The sequence below is a fragment of the Scyliorhinus canicula genome, chromosome 8 (assembly GCF_902713615.1).
Source record: "Scyliorhinus canicula chromosome 8, sScyCan1.1, whole genome shotgun sequence".
In the NCBI taxonomy this organism is placed as follows: domain Eukaryota; kingdom Metazoa; phylum Chordata; class Chondrichthyes; order Carcharhiniformes; family Scyliorhinidae; genus Scyliorhinus; species Scyliorhinus canicula.
The window spans coordinates 11,642,236-11,662,098 of NC_052153.1; the positions used below are offsets into that span (position 1 = coordinate 11,642,236).

Here is a 19,863-nt window from a genome sequence, read left to right on the forward strand (position 1 = left end):
AGCGAGCTGTTTGATTTCAGTGTATAGAGAGCAGATCCTGAGTATGAGAGAGAGAGAGCTGTTTGATTTCAGTGTATAGAGAGCAGATCCTGAGTATGAGAGAGAGAGAGAGCTGTTTGATTTCAGTGTATAGAGAGCAGATCCTGAGTATGAGAGAGAGAGCTGTTTGATTTCAGTGTATAGAGAGCAGATCCTGAGTATGAGAGAGAGAGAGAGCTGTTTGATTTCAGTGTGTTGAGGGTAGATCCTGAGTATGAGGGCGGACTGTATTTTAGTGTTGTGTGTGTGAGAGTGAACACCTTCTGTTTTGATGTGTGTGTTTGGGTGTTTTTCTGCTTCAACCAACTTCTGGAGGCTTGCCGAGCCGGTGACCCCGCCTCCTTTAAACACCCCCCCCCCCCCCCCACCTCCAAACAGGAAATGAGACGTGAATGGCAAGGGAGGGAGGGGGGCAGCAGAGGGGCAGTTCTGTGGGATGGTGCTGTGGCTGCCGGGCTGATCAGCGAGGGGGAGGGGGGTGGGGGGGTTGCTGAGAGCAGAGTGTGGGGTGGGGAGCCTGATGGTCCTGATGGTGCTCCCGGTGAGGAGGCAGCAGCTCGGTATAGCAGCGCTGGTGAACCAGTGGCACCATCACAGGTAAGGAATAAGCTCACAGCTTCCTCCCTCCCTCCCTCCTCTCCCTCTCTCCCTCTCTCTATCCGCCAGTCGCTTCTTTTGTTTGCAAGGACCAGACATTCTTGCACTGTCAGAGCCAGTCAATGGGAGCAGCTCAAATCTCAAACGCTCAGATAAAGTCTTAACCTCCCTTTTGGGATTTTATTTTTGTGCTTGCATTGAGCAAATTCGTGGAAGCAGCAGGTCCGATATTCCAACAGCATCTGTCACCTACCATTGTTCCCGATTGCACCATTCCGTCCCACCGTGCCAACATTGTTTTAACCAGCGCCCAATCCAATAAACCACATCTATTTCTCAGGGTTACAGTGCTGGATGAGTGCTCTATCTTTGAATTTATGCCCCACTTCCACCCATTTAGCTCTCTCCCTCTCCCTCTCTCTCTGTGTCCCCGGACCATGTATTGTTTGCCTAGTGTGGGACCATTTTTGGCTTTTGTTATCAAACCAACCGGACCCGGTCAATTCTTCCTCTCGCATGTAGGGGGCTGGTGAAACTGTTTAAAAACCTTAAATGCAACCCCCCCCCCCCCCCCAGAAACTTTCCAGGTGACTTAAATGTGTATGTGTGCGTGGGAGGGGGTGGGGGAGGCTTAAATGTGTGTGTGGGTTTGGGGGGTGAGGTTTAAATATGTGTGTGTTTGGGGGGTGAGGTTTAAATGTGTGTGGGGGTTTGGGGGGTGAGGTTTAAGTGTGTGTCTGTGTTGGGGGGGTGAGGTTTAAATGTGTGTGTGGGTTTTGGGGGTGAGGTTTAAATGTGTGTGTGGGTTGGGGGGGGTGAGGTTTAAATGTGTGTGTGGGTTTGGGGGGTGAGGTTTAAATGTGTGTTTGGGGGGGGGGTGAGGTTTAAATGTGTGTGTGTGTGTGTCTGTGTTTGGGGGGTAAGGTTTAAATGTGTGTGTGGGTTTGGGGTGAGGTTTAAATGTGTGTGGGGGTTTGGGGGGTGAGGTTTAAATGTGTGTGTGGGTTTGGGGGGGTGAGGTTTAAATGTGTGTGTGGGTTTGGGGGGTGAGGTTTAAATACGTGTGTGGGTTTGGGGGGTGAGGTTTAAATGTGTGTGTGTGTGTGTTTAGGGGGTTGAGGTTTAAATGTGTGTGTGTGTCTGTGTTTGGGGGGTGAGGTTTAAATGTGTGTGTGTGTGTTTGGGGGGGGGGTGAGGTTTAAATGTGTGTGTGTGTGTTTGGGGGGGGGTGAGGTTTAAAATGTGTGTGTGTATGGGGGGGGTGAGATTTAAATGTGTGTGTGTGTCTGTGTTTGGGGGGTGAGGTTTAAATGTGTGTGGGTTTTTCTTTTGGACCCAGTAACAAATTTGAGGATGAAGTCCCCCCCCCCCCCACCCCCCCCCCCCCCCCCCGGTAATCAGTATATTTGTTGCATAGCTTTAATCACACGGAGCAGACTGACTAACTGAGGCTGTCTTTGAATATAGTGGGCGCCTGCCTGCTCCCTGAGGCACCCCTCTCTCTCCCTCTACTTGTGCATAAATAGACGTGCCTTCTGGTACAACCTCCATCAACAGGGCCCTCTCAGTTACGTCTGGGAAAATCAGAAGTGGCAAGGCTGCGTCCTGTCTATCGGCATCATCTCAATTTTGTGCAAAGTGTGTGTTTTTGTTTTACACACTCAAACACACACTCAGCAGAGATATGCAACCATCCCAGCGGTGGCTGCACCCTGAGGTGAGTTGGGGGGGGCCCTTCAGTTCACAGGTGGGAATGGGAAATCACACGTGTAACTCCAGTTGGCCCTACATTGCCCCCTTCCCCATCCCACAGACTTGGGCGACCCCACAAGGCTGAGATCTCCAATTCAATAGGCGAGCCAGCTAGAGTTGAAACGCCGTCGGTTCAAACACTTGTCTGTTCGTTCGGAAGTGAATCGATCTGCGGGAGGTTTTAGATTTTAATAAGCTGGTCTTTTTTTTTCTTATGGGAGAGATGCTGCTGGGCCGTGTGGAGATCTGTTAACCCTGCCCTGGCTGCTTTAAAGATGGGCCACTGAGAAGGAAAGCCTTTTTTTGTGCATTGAAATGGCGATTTCCACAATCCATTCTTGCACATCTACAGGGACACTAGCAGGCAATATGCGCCTGTCAGCATGCAACATCTTCCACACTTACACCTCTTCTGTCCGCCTCCTCCCCTCCAGCATGTATTCAAGGAACAATTAAAATGCAGTGATTTTTCTGGCTTAACTCCGTGTGCTGCAGGATGTATTGAACTCTGGAGCTTTGAATCCAATATAGGTGTTGGGCCACAATATGAATTGGCCCGAATACCACGACCAACGGTTTTGCCACCTTGGGCTAGTTCACTTGAGGAATATCACGTGTTAAAAAAAAATCTCTGCTCCAGCCTCTTCCACTACATCGGGCTTCCTCAGGCGAAGCGTTTGCGAGTACTCTTGTCAGTAATTGCAGAGTAAGTAGAATGTTCGTCAGAAGCTCACTTAAGGGACGGACATTTCTCATTATGCAAATGTTAGTGATAATCACCACCAGGCTTAAAATGATAATCTTTATTAGTGCCGCAAGTAGGCTTACATTAACGCTGCAGTGAAGTTACCGTGAAAAATCCCCCAGTCGCCTGTTCAGGTACACGGAGGGAGAATTCAGAATGTCCAATTCACGCAACAATAACGCCTTTCGGGACTTGTGGGAGGAAACTCAGAGCGCCTGGAGGAAACCCACGCAGACACATGGAGAACGTGCAGACTCTGCACAGATGGTGACCCAAGCCGGGAATCGAACCCTGGTCCCTGGCGCTGTGAAGCAACAGTGCGAACCACTGTGCTCCCGCTCCACCCCATTTGATCTTCAATCACGTTTCGCTAAATGTAGGCAATAGAGGAGATTGGGTCGCTATCTGTGCGGAGTCTGCACATTCTCCCCGTGTCTGTGTGGGTTTCCTCCGGGTGCTCCGTTTTCCTCCCACAGCCCAAAGATGTGCAGGTTAGGTGGATTGGGCATGATAGATTGCCCTTAGTGTCCAAAAAGGTTGGGTGGTGTTGCTGGGTTACGAGGATAGGGTGGAGGTGTGGGTTTGGGCGCTCTTTCCAAGAATCGGTGCAGACTTGATGGGCCAAATGGCCTCCTTCTGCACTGTAAATTCTATGAATAAAGTTCAAGATAATGACCGGGGGTATTATTTGCCTTTTCGGAAGAAATAGGAGAGTGCCTGGGTTTCTCCAGAAGAAAGGCTCTGGAAACTCAGGAATGAGTGGCTTTTAAACCATTTGCCGGTTGTCATAGTGTTGTTGCTGTTCATTGTGGGAGAAATCAAGCAAGCAATCGTTCGCTTTTCGACCAAGGGATAATCCCACCCACTGACTTTACGGCAACATGTGGGTGATGCATAAAGATGCAGCCGTCTGATTTACACATTAATCAATGTTTCCCCTCTTCAAGGGCAGCAAAGAGGTCAATGTGAAAATCATGGCATTTTTTCAAGTGATGCCAACTTCGGTTCAACTCCAGATACACTTCAGAAACGAGCACCCTTTCATTGTCCCTGCCTCAATTCAGAATACCCAGGTCACAAAAGATACCGGATTTACCAAGATTTAATTTATAAACAAAACTTTTTTTTTTTGCTTCGTGTTTTTGTTTTAATTCTATTTAAGATGGTTGGTTCACCTTTCAATGTTACATTTATTACTGAGGAGGCCACATACTGACACCAGGCTAATATGCTGCATTTATAAGCAAATGAGGGAGCCAGGGACGAGAAGAATGTATCGATAGAGTGAAAAGAGAAAATGTCCCAAATCACCTAATGCACTGTGAAGTATTTTTGATGTGTCGCCGCTGTTATAAAGTAGCAAAGGTGAAGGCCAGTTTGCACAGACCAAGGTCCCACAAACAAAAAACATAGAAAAATACAGCACAGAACAGGCCCTTCGGCCCACGATGTGGTGCCGAACTTTTGTCCCAGAATTAATCTGTTTTTGTGATCAGCCAGGGTACGGGTGGGGTTGTTCGTATTGGGTGGGGAGAGAGGGGGAACTCTCCTGCCCTTGTTCAAAATAGTGGCATTAGATCTATAACATCCACTGGTAAAATAGAAGGGGGCCTTTGTTTATATTCCCGTTTGAAAGGCAGCACTACTGAATAATAATACTGATAATCTTCATTAGTGTCACAAGTAGGCTTACACTAACACTGCAATGAAGTTACTGTGAAAAGCCCCTAGTTACCACACTCCGGCGCCTGTTCGGGTACACGGAGGGCGGATTCAGAATGTCCAATTCACCTAACAAGCACGTCTTTCGGGACTTGTGGGAGGAAACCAGAGCCCCCGGAGGAAACCCACGCAGACACGGGGAGAACGTGCAGACTCTGCACAGACAGTGACCCAAGCCGGGAATCGAACCCGGATCCCTGTGGCGCTGTGAAGCAACAGTGCTAGCCAGTGTGCTACCGTGCCGTCCAACTCCCACAGTACTTTAGTGTCAGCCTTCATTTTTGAACTCAAGTCCTGTAGCGGGACTTGAACCCACGACCGTTTGACTTGAAGGTAAGTGTGCTTACCTATCGAACCACAGCTGTGAGACGGCAGGCAGGATGGAAGGTGGGTCACGTGAAGCGTAAACACTGGCATGGTCTAGCTAGGCCTGTTTCCATGCTGGAGACTTTGCTCCTCTCTGCAATAGGAAATCTGGGCCAGTGCGTCACACATTGCTGAATATTTTCTCTAGCTCTAACTTGGATTAAAATAACAGATATAATGCAGCAGTTAAAATACCATTACTGATTTTACAGGTGTGATCGACTCTGAAACTCAGCTCCCCCCCACCCCCGATGAGTGATCTGATGAATCATAATGGCGACGGAAGTGAACAATATCCAGAGGAGTTATTCCATTATTCCATGCTTCATATTTGTAGAGGTAAGGGGGAAGAGAGCGTGCGGACAGGACTATTTAAACGCTTGTCTGCCTCTTTCATGTTGTCTGGTTCAGAACAGCTGGGAACGCATGACGCGGTTCGAGCAAAATGTGAATTAGGAACTCGAAAGAGAAAACGCTGGGGATGCTCAGCCGGTCAGGAAGTGGCTTTGAAAGAGAGGAACAGAGTTAAAGTTGCAGGTTGGTGGTCTTCAGTCAGCACTGTTGACAGGGGAGATGCTGGGCGGATTAGTCAGCTGGTTTCCCCAGGGCTGGAGAGTCGGGAACACGCGGCCCCGGGATCAGTCGCCTCCAACTGAGATTGAAAAAAAGTCTTCGATCAAAAGGTTGTGAATCTTCGGAATGCTCTACCCCAGAGAGCTCCTGGATGCTCAGTTGGTGAATTACGTGCAAGGCAGAGGTTGATAGATCTTTGGGTACCAGAGGAATTAAGGGATAGGGGGGGAGTGGGCGGGAACATAGTGTTGATGTATTACTCAATGGCTGACTCCAGCTCAATCTTCTCATCTTCTTCTATTAATTGACGCACTTTGACTTGCCTTGGATTCCCAGCATTTTCTGTTTTTATTTCTGAGCCCCCAGCAACGGCAGTCATTTAATTTTAAATTCGTGAATTGAGGAAGTCGAGGAGTTTGAAGAGAAAAATCGCAAGCAGCTGATAATTAAAATGATCTGTTCGGATAACTGCCTGGAGAGGGGGGGGGGGGGTTGTTTTCCGGAGTGTGTGAAACCTGCAACCCCTCTGGTTCAGATGGATAAAGTGGGAAGGAATGGGAGCAATTTGTATCGGAATTTATTTTAGGGAACTGTTTCAGAAACAGCTGATCCACCACAGTACCGAAAAGGTGACCATAACACAAGTGGATTGATGAAGAGAGTGTACAATGCATTTCAACCCAAACACGGAAATTGCAGGGCAGGCTGTGGAGAGGGAAGGGAGCTGACGTTTCGAGTCTGCATGACTCTTTGTCAAAGCTCTTTGACAAAGAGTCATCCAGACTCGAACCGTTAGCTCCCCCTTCTCTCTCCACAGATGCTGCCAGACCTGCTGAGGTTGTCCAGCATTCTCTGTATTTGTTTCAGATGCCAGCATGCGCAGTAATTTGCTTTTATCTTAATGCATTTTAACATTGCATTAAAACATTGTTGGTTTCTATGGTGCTTTTGTCATTCCTGCGCCTGGGATGTTTGTCAATAGGAGGTAACTACACGTCATAGGCGAGATGGACGTGCCCAAGGCAGAAGCTGAAAGAGATCTGAGTGTGTTAGTTGACTCAAGAGATGTAGCCGTTAACAAAGAGAATATGTTGCGTGTTCTAATGCTGAAGCTACATGATTTTCACTTCGAGAACATTACTCTCCTGTGCTTTCCTCTTCAGTCGCTCGTAAGAACCTTCCATTTTCCATTTCAATCAGCAATCGGATCAGGGGAAAGGATAACACGAGGTGGTTTCCCGTTGTCTTTCTCACCCGTGCTCAAAGAAAACACAAGTCCTCTTGCTGAAGGATTCTTCGGTCTGTAAGCAGCCGCTGGTCCTCAGCGTTCTAACCCTTCCGCCATCACCACCATAAATCCATTAGTTCCGCCATTGGCCATGGCTCATAACCCTGAGTATGGGACCCTCACTTCTCAAAAGGGCAGTAAAATCAACGCCTGAGGACGCAAATTCTCCTGCTACCCTGTGCAACATATCAGGGGCATCCAAGACCCAGAGGCAGGCTGATGGAGACTATTGATGTTAGGGGTCAGTGGGCAAGGTTGTGAGGAACAACTTGATAAGTTAAAGCCAGACTAAAAGTTAAATAATGGGGACAGGTGGCATAGACTAGGTTGGCATCTCCTTGCATATAGAGAATTAAGGGATGGTCTAACGAGATGCTGAAGACGATTAAATCAATTAATATTGTTGTTCAAGGGAAACTATTCCCTTTAATGGGAGAACATGGGGTGGCACAGTGGTTAGCACTGTTGCCTCACAGCTCCAGGGTCTCGGGTTCAATTCCGGCCTCGGGTGACTATCTGTGCGGAGTTTGTACCTTCTCCCCGTGCCTGCGTGGGTTTGCTCCCACAGTCCAAAGGTATGCAGGTTAGGTGGATTGGCCATGCTAAATTGCCCCTTAGAGCCAAAAAGGTTGGGTTACGGGGATAGGGTGAAGGCGTGGGCTTAAGTAGGGTGCTTTTCCCAAGAGCCGGTGCAGGCTCAATGGGACGAAAGGCCTCCTTCTGCCCTGTAAATTCTATGATTCTATGAAGGGGACGTAACCTTAAAATTAGAGGTAGGCTCAGGGGTGATGTCCAAAAGCTCTTTTCCAGACAGACTGTGGGGAAAATCGGGACATATCCCATTGGAACCCCCGCCCCCCCCCCCCCCCCCCCCCCCCATCCCCCCCCCCCTCCACCCCTTCTGCTGGTGCATCCATAAAAGGCCATCGAGGTTGGAATTCAATTGAAAACTTCAAGGCTGAGATTGATAGATGGTTGCCTGCGAGGGTGTTAAACAATGTGTCACCAGGCCGGTAAGATACCGATTGGCTGGGTGGAGAGGCTCGAGGGGCTGAATGGCCTCCCCCCCTGCCTTGCGATCTGATTCAGGGAACAGAGCTGCCGGACTGGACTCAACGGGTTAGGGAAAATAAGCCTGAAACAGCGGGGTGAGATGGGAACTATGACTCGGGTTTGTGAAGGGTGTAAACGGAACAATCATCGGGAAACATCTCAGAGTAGAGAGCTAAGTTAACATTTCGGGCCCGTTGCAGTTGTTGCTCGATCATTGGGTTAGTTTGAGAGAAAATGAAAAGTTTTAGTGGAAAGACAATGAAGTGGGTAGTTTGGAAGGGTGAGGTATGAAGGGGTTTGGCAGAGTGGATGTTGAAAGGATGTCTTCGTTCTTGGGAGAGGCTGGGAGCAGGCGACGCAGTTCAAAAATAAGAGATCTCCCATTTCAGCGGCGTTGAAGACATTTTTTTCTTCATTCAGGGGGTGGTGGGTCTGTGGAACCCCCTTACCCGGAGAGGGGTGGCGGCAGGGTCACTGAATATTTTTACGGCAGAGGTCGATAGATTGTTGACTAACGAGGGGGTCAAAGGGTTATGGAGGTTGGCAGGTAAATGGCATTGAGGCCACACTCCAATCGGCCATGGTCTTATTGAATGGTGGAGCAGGCTTGAGGGGCTGAGTGGCCTACTCCTGTTCCTAATTCATATGTTGATTTTGTAGGGCCTTCTTCAATGTGAACCCGTCCGTGAAATGATCTGCCGAATTTTTGCCGGTGTGACTTTTCTAACTGATGGATGAAAAGGGTGAAGGGAGAACAGACACCCTCCAATCGTTCGTTTGACCTGTTTACTTTCTCCCCCTTATCGGGGGATACATTTGTATTCTTACCCCAGGTGTCAGGGTTCTGCTGAGCCCAGGAACTCTGCAGGAGGGGTCCTGGCCACAGACAATGTGGCACAGTGTGCGATGCCATCTGTCAGAAGAGACAGGAAACCGAGGCGCCATCTGTCCCCTCGGGTGGATGTAACGGGCCCCATTGGGCCTGTGTGAAAGAAGAGCAGAGGGGTGACCCCCAGCTTGCGATAAACAAAGGTTCCCAGGCAAAACAAAGGCCGGCTCCTTCTTGGATTTACGCTCAGCAAGGCCCAGGAAGTGAAGGAATAAGTATCTGCACATTGCAAGGCGGCCTTAGAGGCTCAATGGAGGAGGCATATTCTCAAAAATAATTTCAAGGGGTCTTTCTTAGGTATTAACGAGATTGAGGCCAGTGCTAGTGTGGGTGGCAGTGTGCCCCTCGCCAGCGAATCTGTGAACATCTCTCACAGGTGCGGGGCCAGTGCTATTGCAAATTTTTTGTCGGAAGTCCACCGGGAACCCGTCTAGTCCCAGTTCCTTCCCTACCTGCATGGAGCTAATACTCTCCATGATCTCGCCCAGTTCTAGTGATGCTTCCAAGCCCGTTTCCTGTCCTCCCCCACAACTGGCATTTCCAGTCCATCGCGGAACCGTTTCATCCCTGATTCCCCTGCTGGGGGCAACGAGGCCTTGGTAAAAGGCCTTAGCTGGATCTGGTTCTCATGTGCCTCTGTTGTCTCTGATTTGCGCGATCTCTCTAGTGGCTGCCTGCTTTCTCAGCTGTCCCCCTGTTCGTATAGGGTCCACCGTGCCTGGTGGAGTTGGTGCACTGCTTTCCTCGTGGAGAGCTGGCCAAAGTCCATTTGTGGTTTTTTTCCTCTCCGCCAAGAGCTCTACAGTCGGGGCCTCGCAGTATTAACGGTCTACCTCCAGTATGGAGTCGACCAGCTGCTGCCTAGCCGCCCTTTCCTCCCTATCTCTTTGCACTTTCCCCCCTCTGATCATGGCCTTTGGTGCCTCCCAGAACGTGGAGAGTGAGACCTCTCCGTTTGGGCTGTTCTCCGTGTACTCTGCTTTTGGTCACCTGCGGGAGGTACACCTGTTAGGGAGGGAGTTCCAGGATTCCGCCCCAGCGACAGTGAAGGAATGGCCATTATATCTCCACATCTGGAAGGTGTGTGGCTTGAAGGGGAACTTGCAGGTGGTGGTGTTCCCATGCGCCTGCTGTCCCTGCCCTTCTCGGTAGTGGAGGCCATGAGTTGGGAAGGTGCCATCGAAGGAGTTGCTGCAGTGCATCTTGTGCATGGTGTGTAGTGGTGTATAATATATGGTGGCTTGACTGTCACCAGTTTGGCAAATGTTGAAGTCCGAATGGACAACACTGAACTAGTCGAATCTAATCGAGGGGCTGAATGGTCAGCTCCTGTTCCTATCTTGCTCGATGATCCAGAATTTGGGAAATTGAAACAGTGTTAAATCTGATTATGGTGTTGATTTTCCAAGCTAACAGTAATTGTGTTCATGGAGGGAATGCCCTTCAGGGGCCTGCATGAGTTGACCTTCAGCCATGTAAAACACAAATGCTAATTGACATAGAATCATTGAGTCCCTTCAGAGCAGAAGGACACCATTCGGCCCATCGGGTCTGCACTGATTCTCTGACAGAACACCCTCCCCATGTCCACTACGCCCGTAACCTAACCTCACATCCCTGCACACTCAAGGGACAATTTATCACGGCCAATCCACCTAACCTGTACATCTTTGGACTGCAGGAGGAAGCCCACGCAGACACGGGGAGAACGTGCAGACTCCGCACAGTGGCCCCAAGGCTGGACCTGAACCCGGGTCCCTGGCGCTGTGAGGCAACTGTGCCGTCATATTGCCCAACAACAGTTGATACACTAGAAAGATTTCAACAGGCTTTCATTTTTCTTCACTGGGGAACCTCTTTACCGATTACCTTACTGGAGCTAAGGTACAGGATTTTGCAAAATGAAGGATTATTACTCCTCCAGAATTCCATTGGTTTTTGATGTGGATCGTGTCAGACGGAGTGTGGAAGCACGTCCTGATTGGAATGTAATGCCGCGGGGTCCGAATATCCATCTGATTAAAGCCTCTCGCCCGTGGAGAAGCATCACTGTCTGTGGCCCATTTGCCTAATGTAGCGAGTGTACGGGGCAGCGATAAATTGGATCACAGCTGATCCATAACCTAACTCCATCCACCCGTCCCTGCTCTGCATCGATACCCTTGCACAGCAGAAATCAATTGGCACTGAAAGTTTCCAATACCACCCAGCATCCAGAGAGAGTTCTGGATTCCATTGTCCTTTGTGCAGGGAAATGTTTATTGGATTTCGACGCTAACTCGCTGAGCTCTCACTTCGAGGTTGTTCTGGAATCCCCCGCCAAAGCAAATAGTCTCCACCCTGTCAGAAGTCATTTTCACGACCTCAATTTATCTGATCATCAATTCTCACTGCGGAACGCAGAGGAATGCGGATCGCGCAACCTGTTTGTTTAGCCTAATAAAAACTTTGGGACGGCACGGCGGCATAGTGGTTAGCACTGCTGCCACACAGCCCCAGGGAGCCGGGTTCAATTCCAGCCTCGGGTCACTGGCTGTGCGGAATCTGCACATTCTCTCCATGTCTGCGTGGGTTTCCTCCGGGTGCTCCGGTTTCCTCCCACAGTCCAAAGATGTGCAGGTTAGGTGGATTGGCCGTGCTAAATGGCTCCTTAGTGTCCAAAAGGTTAGGTGGGGTTACTGCGTTACGGGGACAGGGTGGAGGAGCAAGCTGAAGTAGGGTGCTGGTGCAGACCTGATGGGCCGAATGGCCTCCTGCTGCACTATAAATTCTATGATTCTATGAATCTTCATTTTAATCCTTTCCAAGGCCAATGAATGTATTGTGAGGTTCAGTGACCAAAGCTGATCGCCCAATTCCAAGTGGGCTCTGTGTAAATGGAACATCATTTCCTACCCTTCGGATAATGGCCAACTCTATTGGCCTTTCTGATTACTCTCTGTACCTTCTCTTGGGAGCTCAATAACTATGCTGACTGCCATCTGGCAACTACCAGCCTCGGCGAGGAGATCCTAGCCGGGCGTCGTTTAGCGCTGGCCCCACAAACTGTGACCAGGCGGAAATGCACTGGGGGGGGGGGGGGGGTCATCCAGGTGACGACGCCCCCGGGAGATGTGCCTCCGAACAAGGTATCCAATTCAGACCATTGAACTGGGAGCCATTTTGAAACACAGAGATCCACAGCAGTGTGAGGGGTCCAACCCATTGTGAAGATCTCGTTGCTCTGGGTGCCCTCCACACTCGATTTAGTTCTGCCGAACTTTGTTTGAAACTTTGATTTAGAACATAAGAACTAGGAGCAGGAGTCGGCCATCTGGCCCCTCGAGCCTGCTCCGCCATTCAATTAGATCATGGCTGATCTTTTATGGACTCAGCTCCACTTTCCGGCCCGAACACCATAACCCTTAATCCCTTTATTCTTCAGAAAACTATCTATCTTTACCTTAAAAACATGTAATGAACGAGCCTCAACTGCTTCACTGGGCAAGGAATTCCATAGATTCAGAACCCTTTGGGTGAAGAAGTTCCTCCTAAATTTGTACCGACCCTCAATGTGAAACAGTTTTAAAGAGGCCTGCCCAAGTTATCTACCATAAAAATTGCTGATGGGCTGACTCACACATCCTGCAATCATTATCTCTGCTGTAAATTGAATTTATTGAGCACAGTAGCACTCAGTGAAGTGTCAGGAAAACTTGTTCCCTTAAGTTTGAGTAGAAACATCAGCCGTGTGGCTAAGATCAAGCATAGGATCAAGTTCTAGATGATGTGTAATGTCTGTTCTTGTTAGCTTGGACCTCGGATGTCTCTCTTGTGGAGACCATGAATTGGATTTAATTTGAATTGGTCTTTGGAGCAAGCAATGAGATGGATTACAGGCCGCCCCTGTCCACTCTGCACATTGGCTTTGTAACACTGAGAAAGGAATACGATTGTAAAAAAAAAAACACTGGACTTCTCTCACCGGACACTCCAGGGCATTATCATAGCACGCTGTAAAAAGCTATTAGTGTTTTATTCCTTACCAATAATGCAGGATAATTCGAGCATGAGGAGCACTGTTATGTGAACATCCCCTGATGCTACGGTTTAGTGAGGTGCGTTTGCCGATGTGTTAGCCTTGTTGCCTCTAAACTACAGTTTAAGTAAACAGAGCAATTAAAACTGGCTGCAAATTACCCGAATTTCCATCGACTAGAAAATGTAGATGGTTTGCTGAAAAAGCAGACCCTTACTAAATATTTAGCTGTTGAATATGAACTTTCAATGCTGCCACTAAATAAATCCATGGCCCCTCTTGCCTCTAGGGCAAGGCATTGACAGTCGGGCGGCACGGTAGTACAGTGGTTAGCACTGTTGCTTCACAGCGCCACGGACCCAGGTTCGATTCACGGCTTGGGCCACTCTGTGCAGAGTCTGCACGTTCTCCCCGTGTCTGCGTGGGTTTCCTCCGGGTGCTCCCACAGTCCAAAGATGTGCGGGTTAGGTCGATTGGTCACGCTAAATTGCCCCGTAAAGTCCAAAGGTTAGGTGGGGTTGTGGTGTGGGCTTAGGTAGGGTGCTCTTTCGGTGGTCGGTGTAGACCCGATGGGCTGAATTGCCTCCTTCTGCACTGTAAATTCTATCCAAGTCCCACTCTCGGACGCAAGTACAGACTGACAATTCAAGGGGTACTGATGCAGTGCTGCACTGTCAGACGTGCAACCATTTTGGGATGAAAACTTTGGTTCACCTGCCCTAGGCAGATGATCAGGAAGTTAGTTCAGTAGCTGTGGATGTCCCGCATGCCAGGTTCAGTTTGTGAGCGGGTCCAATTCTGACTTGTACCAGCTGCATAATCCGCCCTAAATATAAAACTCTTTGAACCAGCCCTGACCATCAAACTATTGGTGATGCTCGAAGGAGGCAGACTGAATTGACCTGGTGCCTTCGATGACCTCCCAGTAATCCAGTTAACTGCTTCTGGAGTGTAACCACCTTTGTGATGTGGGGAACATTATTGTGAAGTTGGCTGGCCCCCCACACTGGAAATGCCACATCCAGCACGTTTGAGATCAGACGCTATTTATGGATACTTTGTAAATGGATACTTGTTGAACTTTGAATGTTAGTTCCCGACAGTTGATTATTTACTGAGGGTCTGGCTTTTGCGTCAGACATCTGCACTTCTAAAAATTCCAGAACTCGCAAAAGGCTTTGACTTCTGCTGACTTGTATAAATTTACTGTTAGGCAGCTGTGAATTCACCTCGCTCAACCATTATGTCAAGGTGCTAGTCACCCAGAAGTGCTCCTCATGTTCAAAGTATCACATGGATGAGGAGCAAAACACTTTCAAGTTTTTAATACGGGCTATCGCGATGGAAACCCGGAGATGCAGCCAAGCCGGAATTGCATCGCCGCATCAAAACCCAGGAACTCCCTGACAGCACAGTGGATGGACCTACACCTCACGGGCTGCAGCGGGTTCAAGGAGGCAGCTCACCACCACCTTCGCAAGGGCAATTCGGGATGGGCAATAAATGCTAGCCCAGCCGGCGAAGTGCCCATCCCATAAACGAATAAAGGAGCTCCCAGTCATCGCACTTCAAGTATTCTGCGTGAAAGCTGAATATTTAAAGGGAGCCTTGAGGACAAAAGAATTTTCATTTATCACTGACAACTCTTGTTGGCCGAAGATTTTTTAAAAATGTACCTCTGCTGCCATCCAGTGGTAGCTCAGGATCTGCAGCCAGACAAAGATGGTTCTTTATTTGGAGACTCGGCTAAATTGGCTCATTTGTCGAAGCCGGGCGGATGATAATAGATTTAATAACAGGGGATCAATTGTATTTTAATTCCAAACACATTGAGTCCCCAGCCATTTGGAAGATCGTCGCTCGATGACTAATAGCTGCATCAGCTCCTCGGTCTGCATGCCCCTCTGAGTTTAAAGTGCAAAGAGTTGATTATTAACTCCCCTCACCAGGTTCTGGAAATCTTTTGAACTCAGTTAAACAATTCCTCGTGATTAGGCTAGAGCGTGTTATTCAAATGCAACTTAATTCCAACAGTCTAATAACAATCACGGTTGTACAATTGAATCATACATTCTTGCAGACCCAAGATGATTTAACCTGGCCCCTATAGATCCTTCCAGCTGTCCTGTTTTTCAAACGTATCTTCACACCCACACTGCCTTTTATCCTTTGGGGAATAGAGGGGGACGTGGTGGATGGATTCTTGAGCTGATCATCTGCTCGTTGAACCATGTCGAATGCTCCTTCCATAGTCAACAAGTCTTGACATTGGACTCAAAATCAGAGCTTCTGGTCCAGAGGTAGGGACACAGCCCAGTGCATCACAAGGACTCCCAGCAGCCGTCCTCAAGGTCTGATGGTAGAGTGCCTCTCCCCTGATATATTGCACACCCTTTCTTTCTGAGCTGTGTCACATGAGCACTCATTTTGAGGTGAGTTCCTTCTTGTCCCACCTGATGTCTTGGCTGCCTTGAGGATTTAATTGCTCACCAGTTAATGTTACAAATGGAACGGCATGTCCTAGACAATCCCAAATAGTTAAGTGCTGCAGTTTGGGCCCTTGGGCAATAAGTAGTCGGCCTAAATACGGAATCTGGATCGGCGCAGCCTTGGTGGGCCAAATGGCCTGTTCCTGTGCTGTAATGTTCTTTGCTCCATTGCCCTGGCTAACAACTAAGACTCGCACCTGACGTGGGTTGCAGCCAACATGTCTGCTAGTTTCCGCGTGTATTCTGGCCAGTAGCCATGTCAACACCAATATCCAATTCTGATAATCACCATGGTGGGGAGGGGGTGGATTTGGTGGAGGGGACGCTGAAGCTTAGAGCAGTGGGCGGACGCGTTCTCGCCTTTCCCCACCTTGACCATGCCGGTTACCAATTTAAAGTGCATGATCCCCGAGCAGGCCCGGCCCACGTTAAACGTGCAGATTGAGTTCCGAAAACATGACGGAATCTGGATTTTGGCCTGAAATCAGTGGGGGCGAACACTCGTTCGGACCGGCTCCTACCAAGTGGCCCGAATCAAGGAACTCAACCAAGGCTGCCACATCCACGTTAAGCATCTGAGGACCTATACAGTAAATAGTAAATGCCGTGACGGCCAGATTAATGGTCAATTAAGGCCTTCACTTCCCTGAAACGCTGAGGAGTGAGTGGAGGGTGGACGAGAGTGGGAAGGCTATTTTGTTCACCAAAGTTGGTGAAAGGTTGGGGAGGAAGATGGGTGGTAGGGGGTACATTCATTGTGGGAGTCATGCCCTGTGCATAATAAGGGGATTTAACCCACCCCCACTTCAAAGATCAGACCCCCCCATCCCCCCTCCCCCCCCCCCCCCCCCCCCCCCCGTCTCCCTACCTGGGTTCCGCACCTGCCGAGGGTGTATGGACCATCGATAATAGACAAAGCGAGTTATAGAACTAAATTGAGGCTTTATTACACTGAGATGTGTGCCTGCCTGCTGATCCCTCACTGGGGGCAGGGCCACAGATCAGCCAACTATATACAAAGTCCGAGGGGCGGAGCCATAGGCGGAGCCAACAGAAGCAACAACAACAACAGTAAGCAACAATGGAACAAACAATGACAGTGAATATATATATATATACTGCAGTAACAGTGGAACGTGGTTCACGACAGGGTTCCTCTCCCTTTCTGCCCACAGACCCCGGGTGGTACCTGGGTTTGGTCCCCGTTGACCTTCTCTGTGGGACCCTTGACGATCCCAGCAGCCCCCAAACCTGGGTTCCAGCACAACCAGATTCTTCAGCAGCTGTCGCGGCCAGCCCGGAGGGACAGAGGTCCCACTCTCAATTTGCTGAGGCCGCTCGAGAGGTAATATCACTGTGAGGCAGCCTTTTTTTTCGCCTTTCTCATGGGGGCGATGAGCAACACAACCCCCACCCCCGCTGTAAAAAATCAGTCCATTGGCCGTGACTCTGCAATGGAGATTCCTCAGCCTTGGGTCATTGTGTCGGTTCATCACAATCGGCCTGACACTTGGAAGAAAAGGCAGGCCTTCAGTGAAGACAGCTGGGAAGGTTACCAGGGAACGTTCCCTTCCCCCCACTGCAAAACAAAGAACTCCCCCATGAACGCACCACCTGTCACTGAGCCTTTATTTCGTCTGTCAACAAGATCGAGAGACTGACACCAGAGCCTATTGTGGTACTGCCGACAAAAAGCAGAGGCATTTAAAACATGGGCATGTGAAAAATATCGCGCAAGTAAAATTGCTGAAATTAAAACCCACGTGTAAAAATGGTGGGACCTATCTTGTGCTACGCATGAGCCCTGCATTAAAAGGGGTATTTCCTCTTTACCCCCTGTCAGATTTTGGCATTTTGAAGGTTTTGATTGGGTCGATAGAAGTGGTTTCCTCTGGGGCGGAGTGGGGTTGGGGGGGGGGGGGTTTGTGGAGAGAGTCTAGAAAAAGGGGGTCCAACTTGGCGCTCGTCAATTCAGGGGCTGTATGGGGAAGCATCTCTACACACATAGACTGGGGGAACTCTGTGCAAAAAGCTTCCGGAGCGAGGGGAAAATTAAAAAAAAAACTGAGATCGACACATTCTTTGCCAGGGATGGGCATTAATAATAATCTTTATTAGTGTCACAAGTAGGCTTACATTAACACTGCAAAGAAGTTACTGTGAAAAGCCCCTCGTCGCAACATTCCGGTGCCTGGTCGGGTACACAGAGGGAGAATTCAGAATGTCCAATTCACCTAACAGCACGTCTTTCGGGACTTGTGGAAGGAAACCGGAGCACCCGGAGGAAACCCATGCAGACACGGGGAGAACGTGCAGACTCTGCCCAAACAGTGACCCAAGCCAGGAATCGAGCCCGGCTACCTGGCGCTGTGACACCACAGTGCTAACCACTGTGCTACCGTGCTGCCCTATTACGGGCTTCAGAGCAAAGTCATGCAGATGGAGTTTGGATATAGATCAGTCCCAGTCTAATTGGATGGCAGCACAGCCTGTAAGGGCTGAACGGCCTCCTCCTGTTCCGTGGTACCTGCCCATGGAGTGAGCGCGGGGGATTGACAAGAATCCGGTGTTCAAGCCCCCACCCCGGGACGGAAGCACAAAAAAAAAATCAAGGCTGACCCTCCGGTGCAGTACTGAGGGATTGCTGCACTGTTGGAGGTGCTGCCTCTCGGCCCAACCGAGCCCTCGCTTGTGCTCCCAGGCGGATGCCAAAACCCCACGCCGCTACCTTGGAGGAAAGCGGGGGGAGCTCTCGCTGGGACGCCGGGCCCGTATTTATCCTTCAGTCGACATCGCACACACACCGTTTGATGGATGGGTTTGTGGGAGCTTGCTGTGCCTTTCCGCCTCGTGGCTGCACTTCACTGGCTATGAGCGCTGTGAGGTGTCCAGCGGTTGTGAAAAGTGCGACACGAAAGCAAGTCTTTTATTATTTTATTTTAAACTCTGGCAATTATGGGATGGGGAAAGGGCTCCTGGTCAGGAGTGTGAAAAGGTGTGATAGCGAATCAGCTGCCTGTTTCACACCCTGCTACACTTTCTACTTCAGTACCTGGTCATTAGCATATTGCACGCTTCTGAAAACAGCGACTAATGGAAAACTGAGGTTAACGAGCCAGCAAGTGGCATTCGGCAGAATATATTGGGAAAAGTGAGTTATTTATGACTATACGTGCACGAATAAGCTCACAACTTGTACTGCTGAAGAGTTTTTATAATTCTTTCATAGGATTTAATGGGAAACCTGACTTTAAAAGTCAGAATCCCCATTTACATCTACATATCAGTCCTTTACACCTGATTGTCCCTTCACATTTAATTGTCCCATCGACAGGAGTCACAACGGGTCCCCCTTGATGTGCACCTGATGAGCAGAATCCGCCAGAGGCGCACAGGGGAGAACAGCCACCAGGGGGAGTGTGTCGTGCCTGGGCACTGCCTCCTGACACTGCCCCACCCCAGGCACTGCCGCCTGGCATTGCTCCCTGTATTATTCCTTGTGTCTGAATAAAGCTCGTAGTCTCACAGTTGAAGTAGATGCTTTATTTCTATGAGTTTGTTCTCTCTCCAGCGCTTATACTGTGTTACATCTGCGCTGCCTGTCTGTGTCCTGCTCACCAGCTACCGTTCCTGTGAAGAGAGAGTACTTCCTGTTTGTCTATGTATATATACATCTCTGGTGCTCCCTCTAGTGGCTACTTAGTTGTAGTGTATTTACCTTAACCCCTTGTGTATATACAGTGATGCATATCACTACATCTCCCCTTTTTTCTTTTATATATATTTCCTGTGCTTTGTTGAAGAAAATTGTACAACACAGGTAGCTAAATGATGATATGTAAAAGTTGTGATGATACTGATGATTATACAAAGCCAATTAATATTTTTGAGTCCAATCTTAATTTAAAAAATGTATGAGTCCAAACTTTATGGATTTGTTCGGTTGAGTTGCTTTATTATTCTGTTGTTGAAGTGGTGATGTTGATGTTGTCATTTCTTCGTGAACGTCATCAGTGTTCTTGTGTTTAAGTAACCAAGAAGTCATCATGAGGTGTTCGAAAGGTCAAATCACTTTGTTGTCTGAATTAGACTTTTTTTTTCTATGCTTGTATTAGCGATTCTGTATGTCATCTTTGTTGTCTGACCTGGACTTTTTCCTGTATTGATGCTGTATGTCATCTGCCTTGAAAGTTGGTTTGCTTGTTTGTAGTGGAGCAAATGTGAATTTGTGAGATTCGTTGACATGCTATGGTATGTTTGTACACTTGCCATTGTTTTTAGCTGTGCTGTTACATTGTCCTTAATGTGCAGAGTTGTACCATGTCGTACAAG

At 48.9% G+C, this 19,863-nt stretch overlaps 1 protein-coding gene across 8 annotated transcripts in view; it reads left to right on the plus strand.

Moving 5' to 3' along the window:
- The first annotated feature begins 467 nt into the window (after nucleotides 1-467).
- Nucleotides 468-19,863, plus strand: part of plppr1 (phospholipid phosphatase related 1) — a 119,342-nt gene continuing 99,946 nt past the window's right edge. For 3 of the 8 annotated variants that reach the window (XR_005461545.1, XM_038804206.1, XM_038804204.1), the window contains exons 1-2: nucleotides 470-636; nucleotides 5,434-5,560. Coding sequence is in view for 7 of the 8 variants with exons in the window: in XM_038804206.1 (XP_038660134.1) it covers nucleotides 5,495-5,560 (66 nt within the window). In the remaining variant the exon portion in view is untranslated. Of the gene's footprint in view, nucleotides 637-2,990; nucleotides 3,095-5,433; nucleotides 5,561-19,863 lie in introns of those variants that run through there. The other 5 variants (XM_038804209.1, XM_038804207.1, XM_038804208.1 and 2 more) reach the window with 3 other exon arrangements.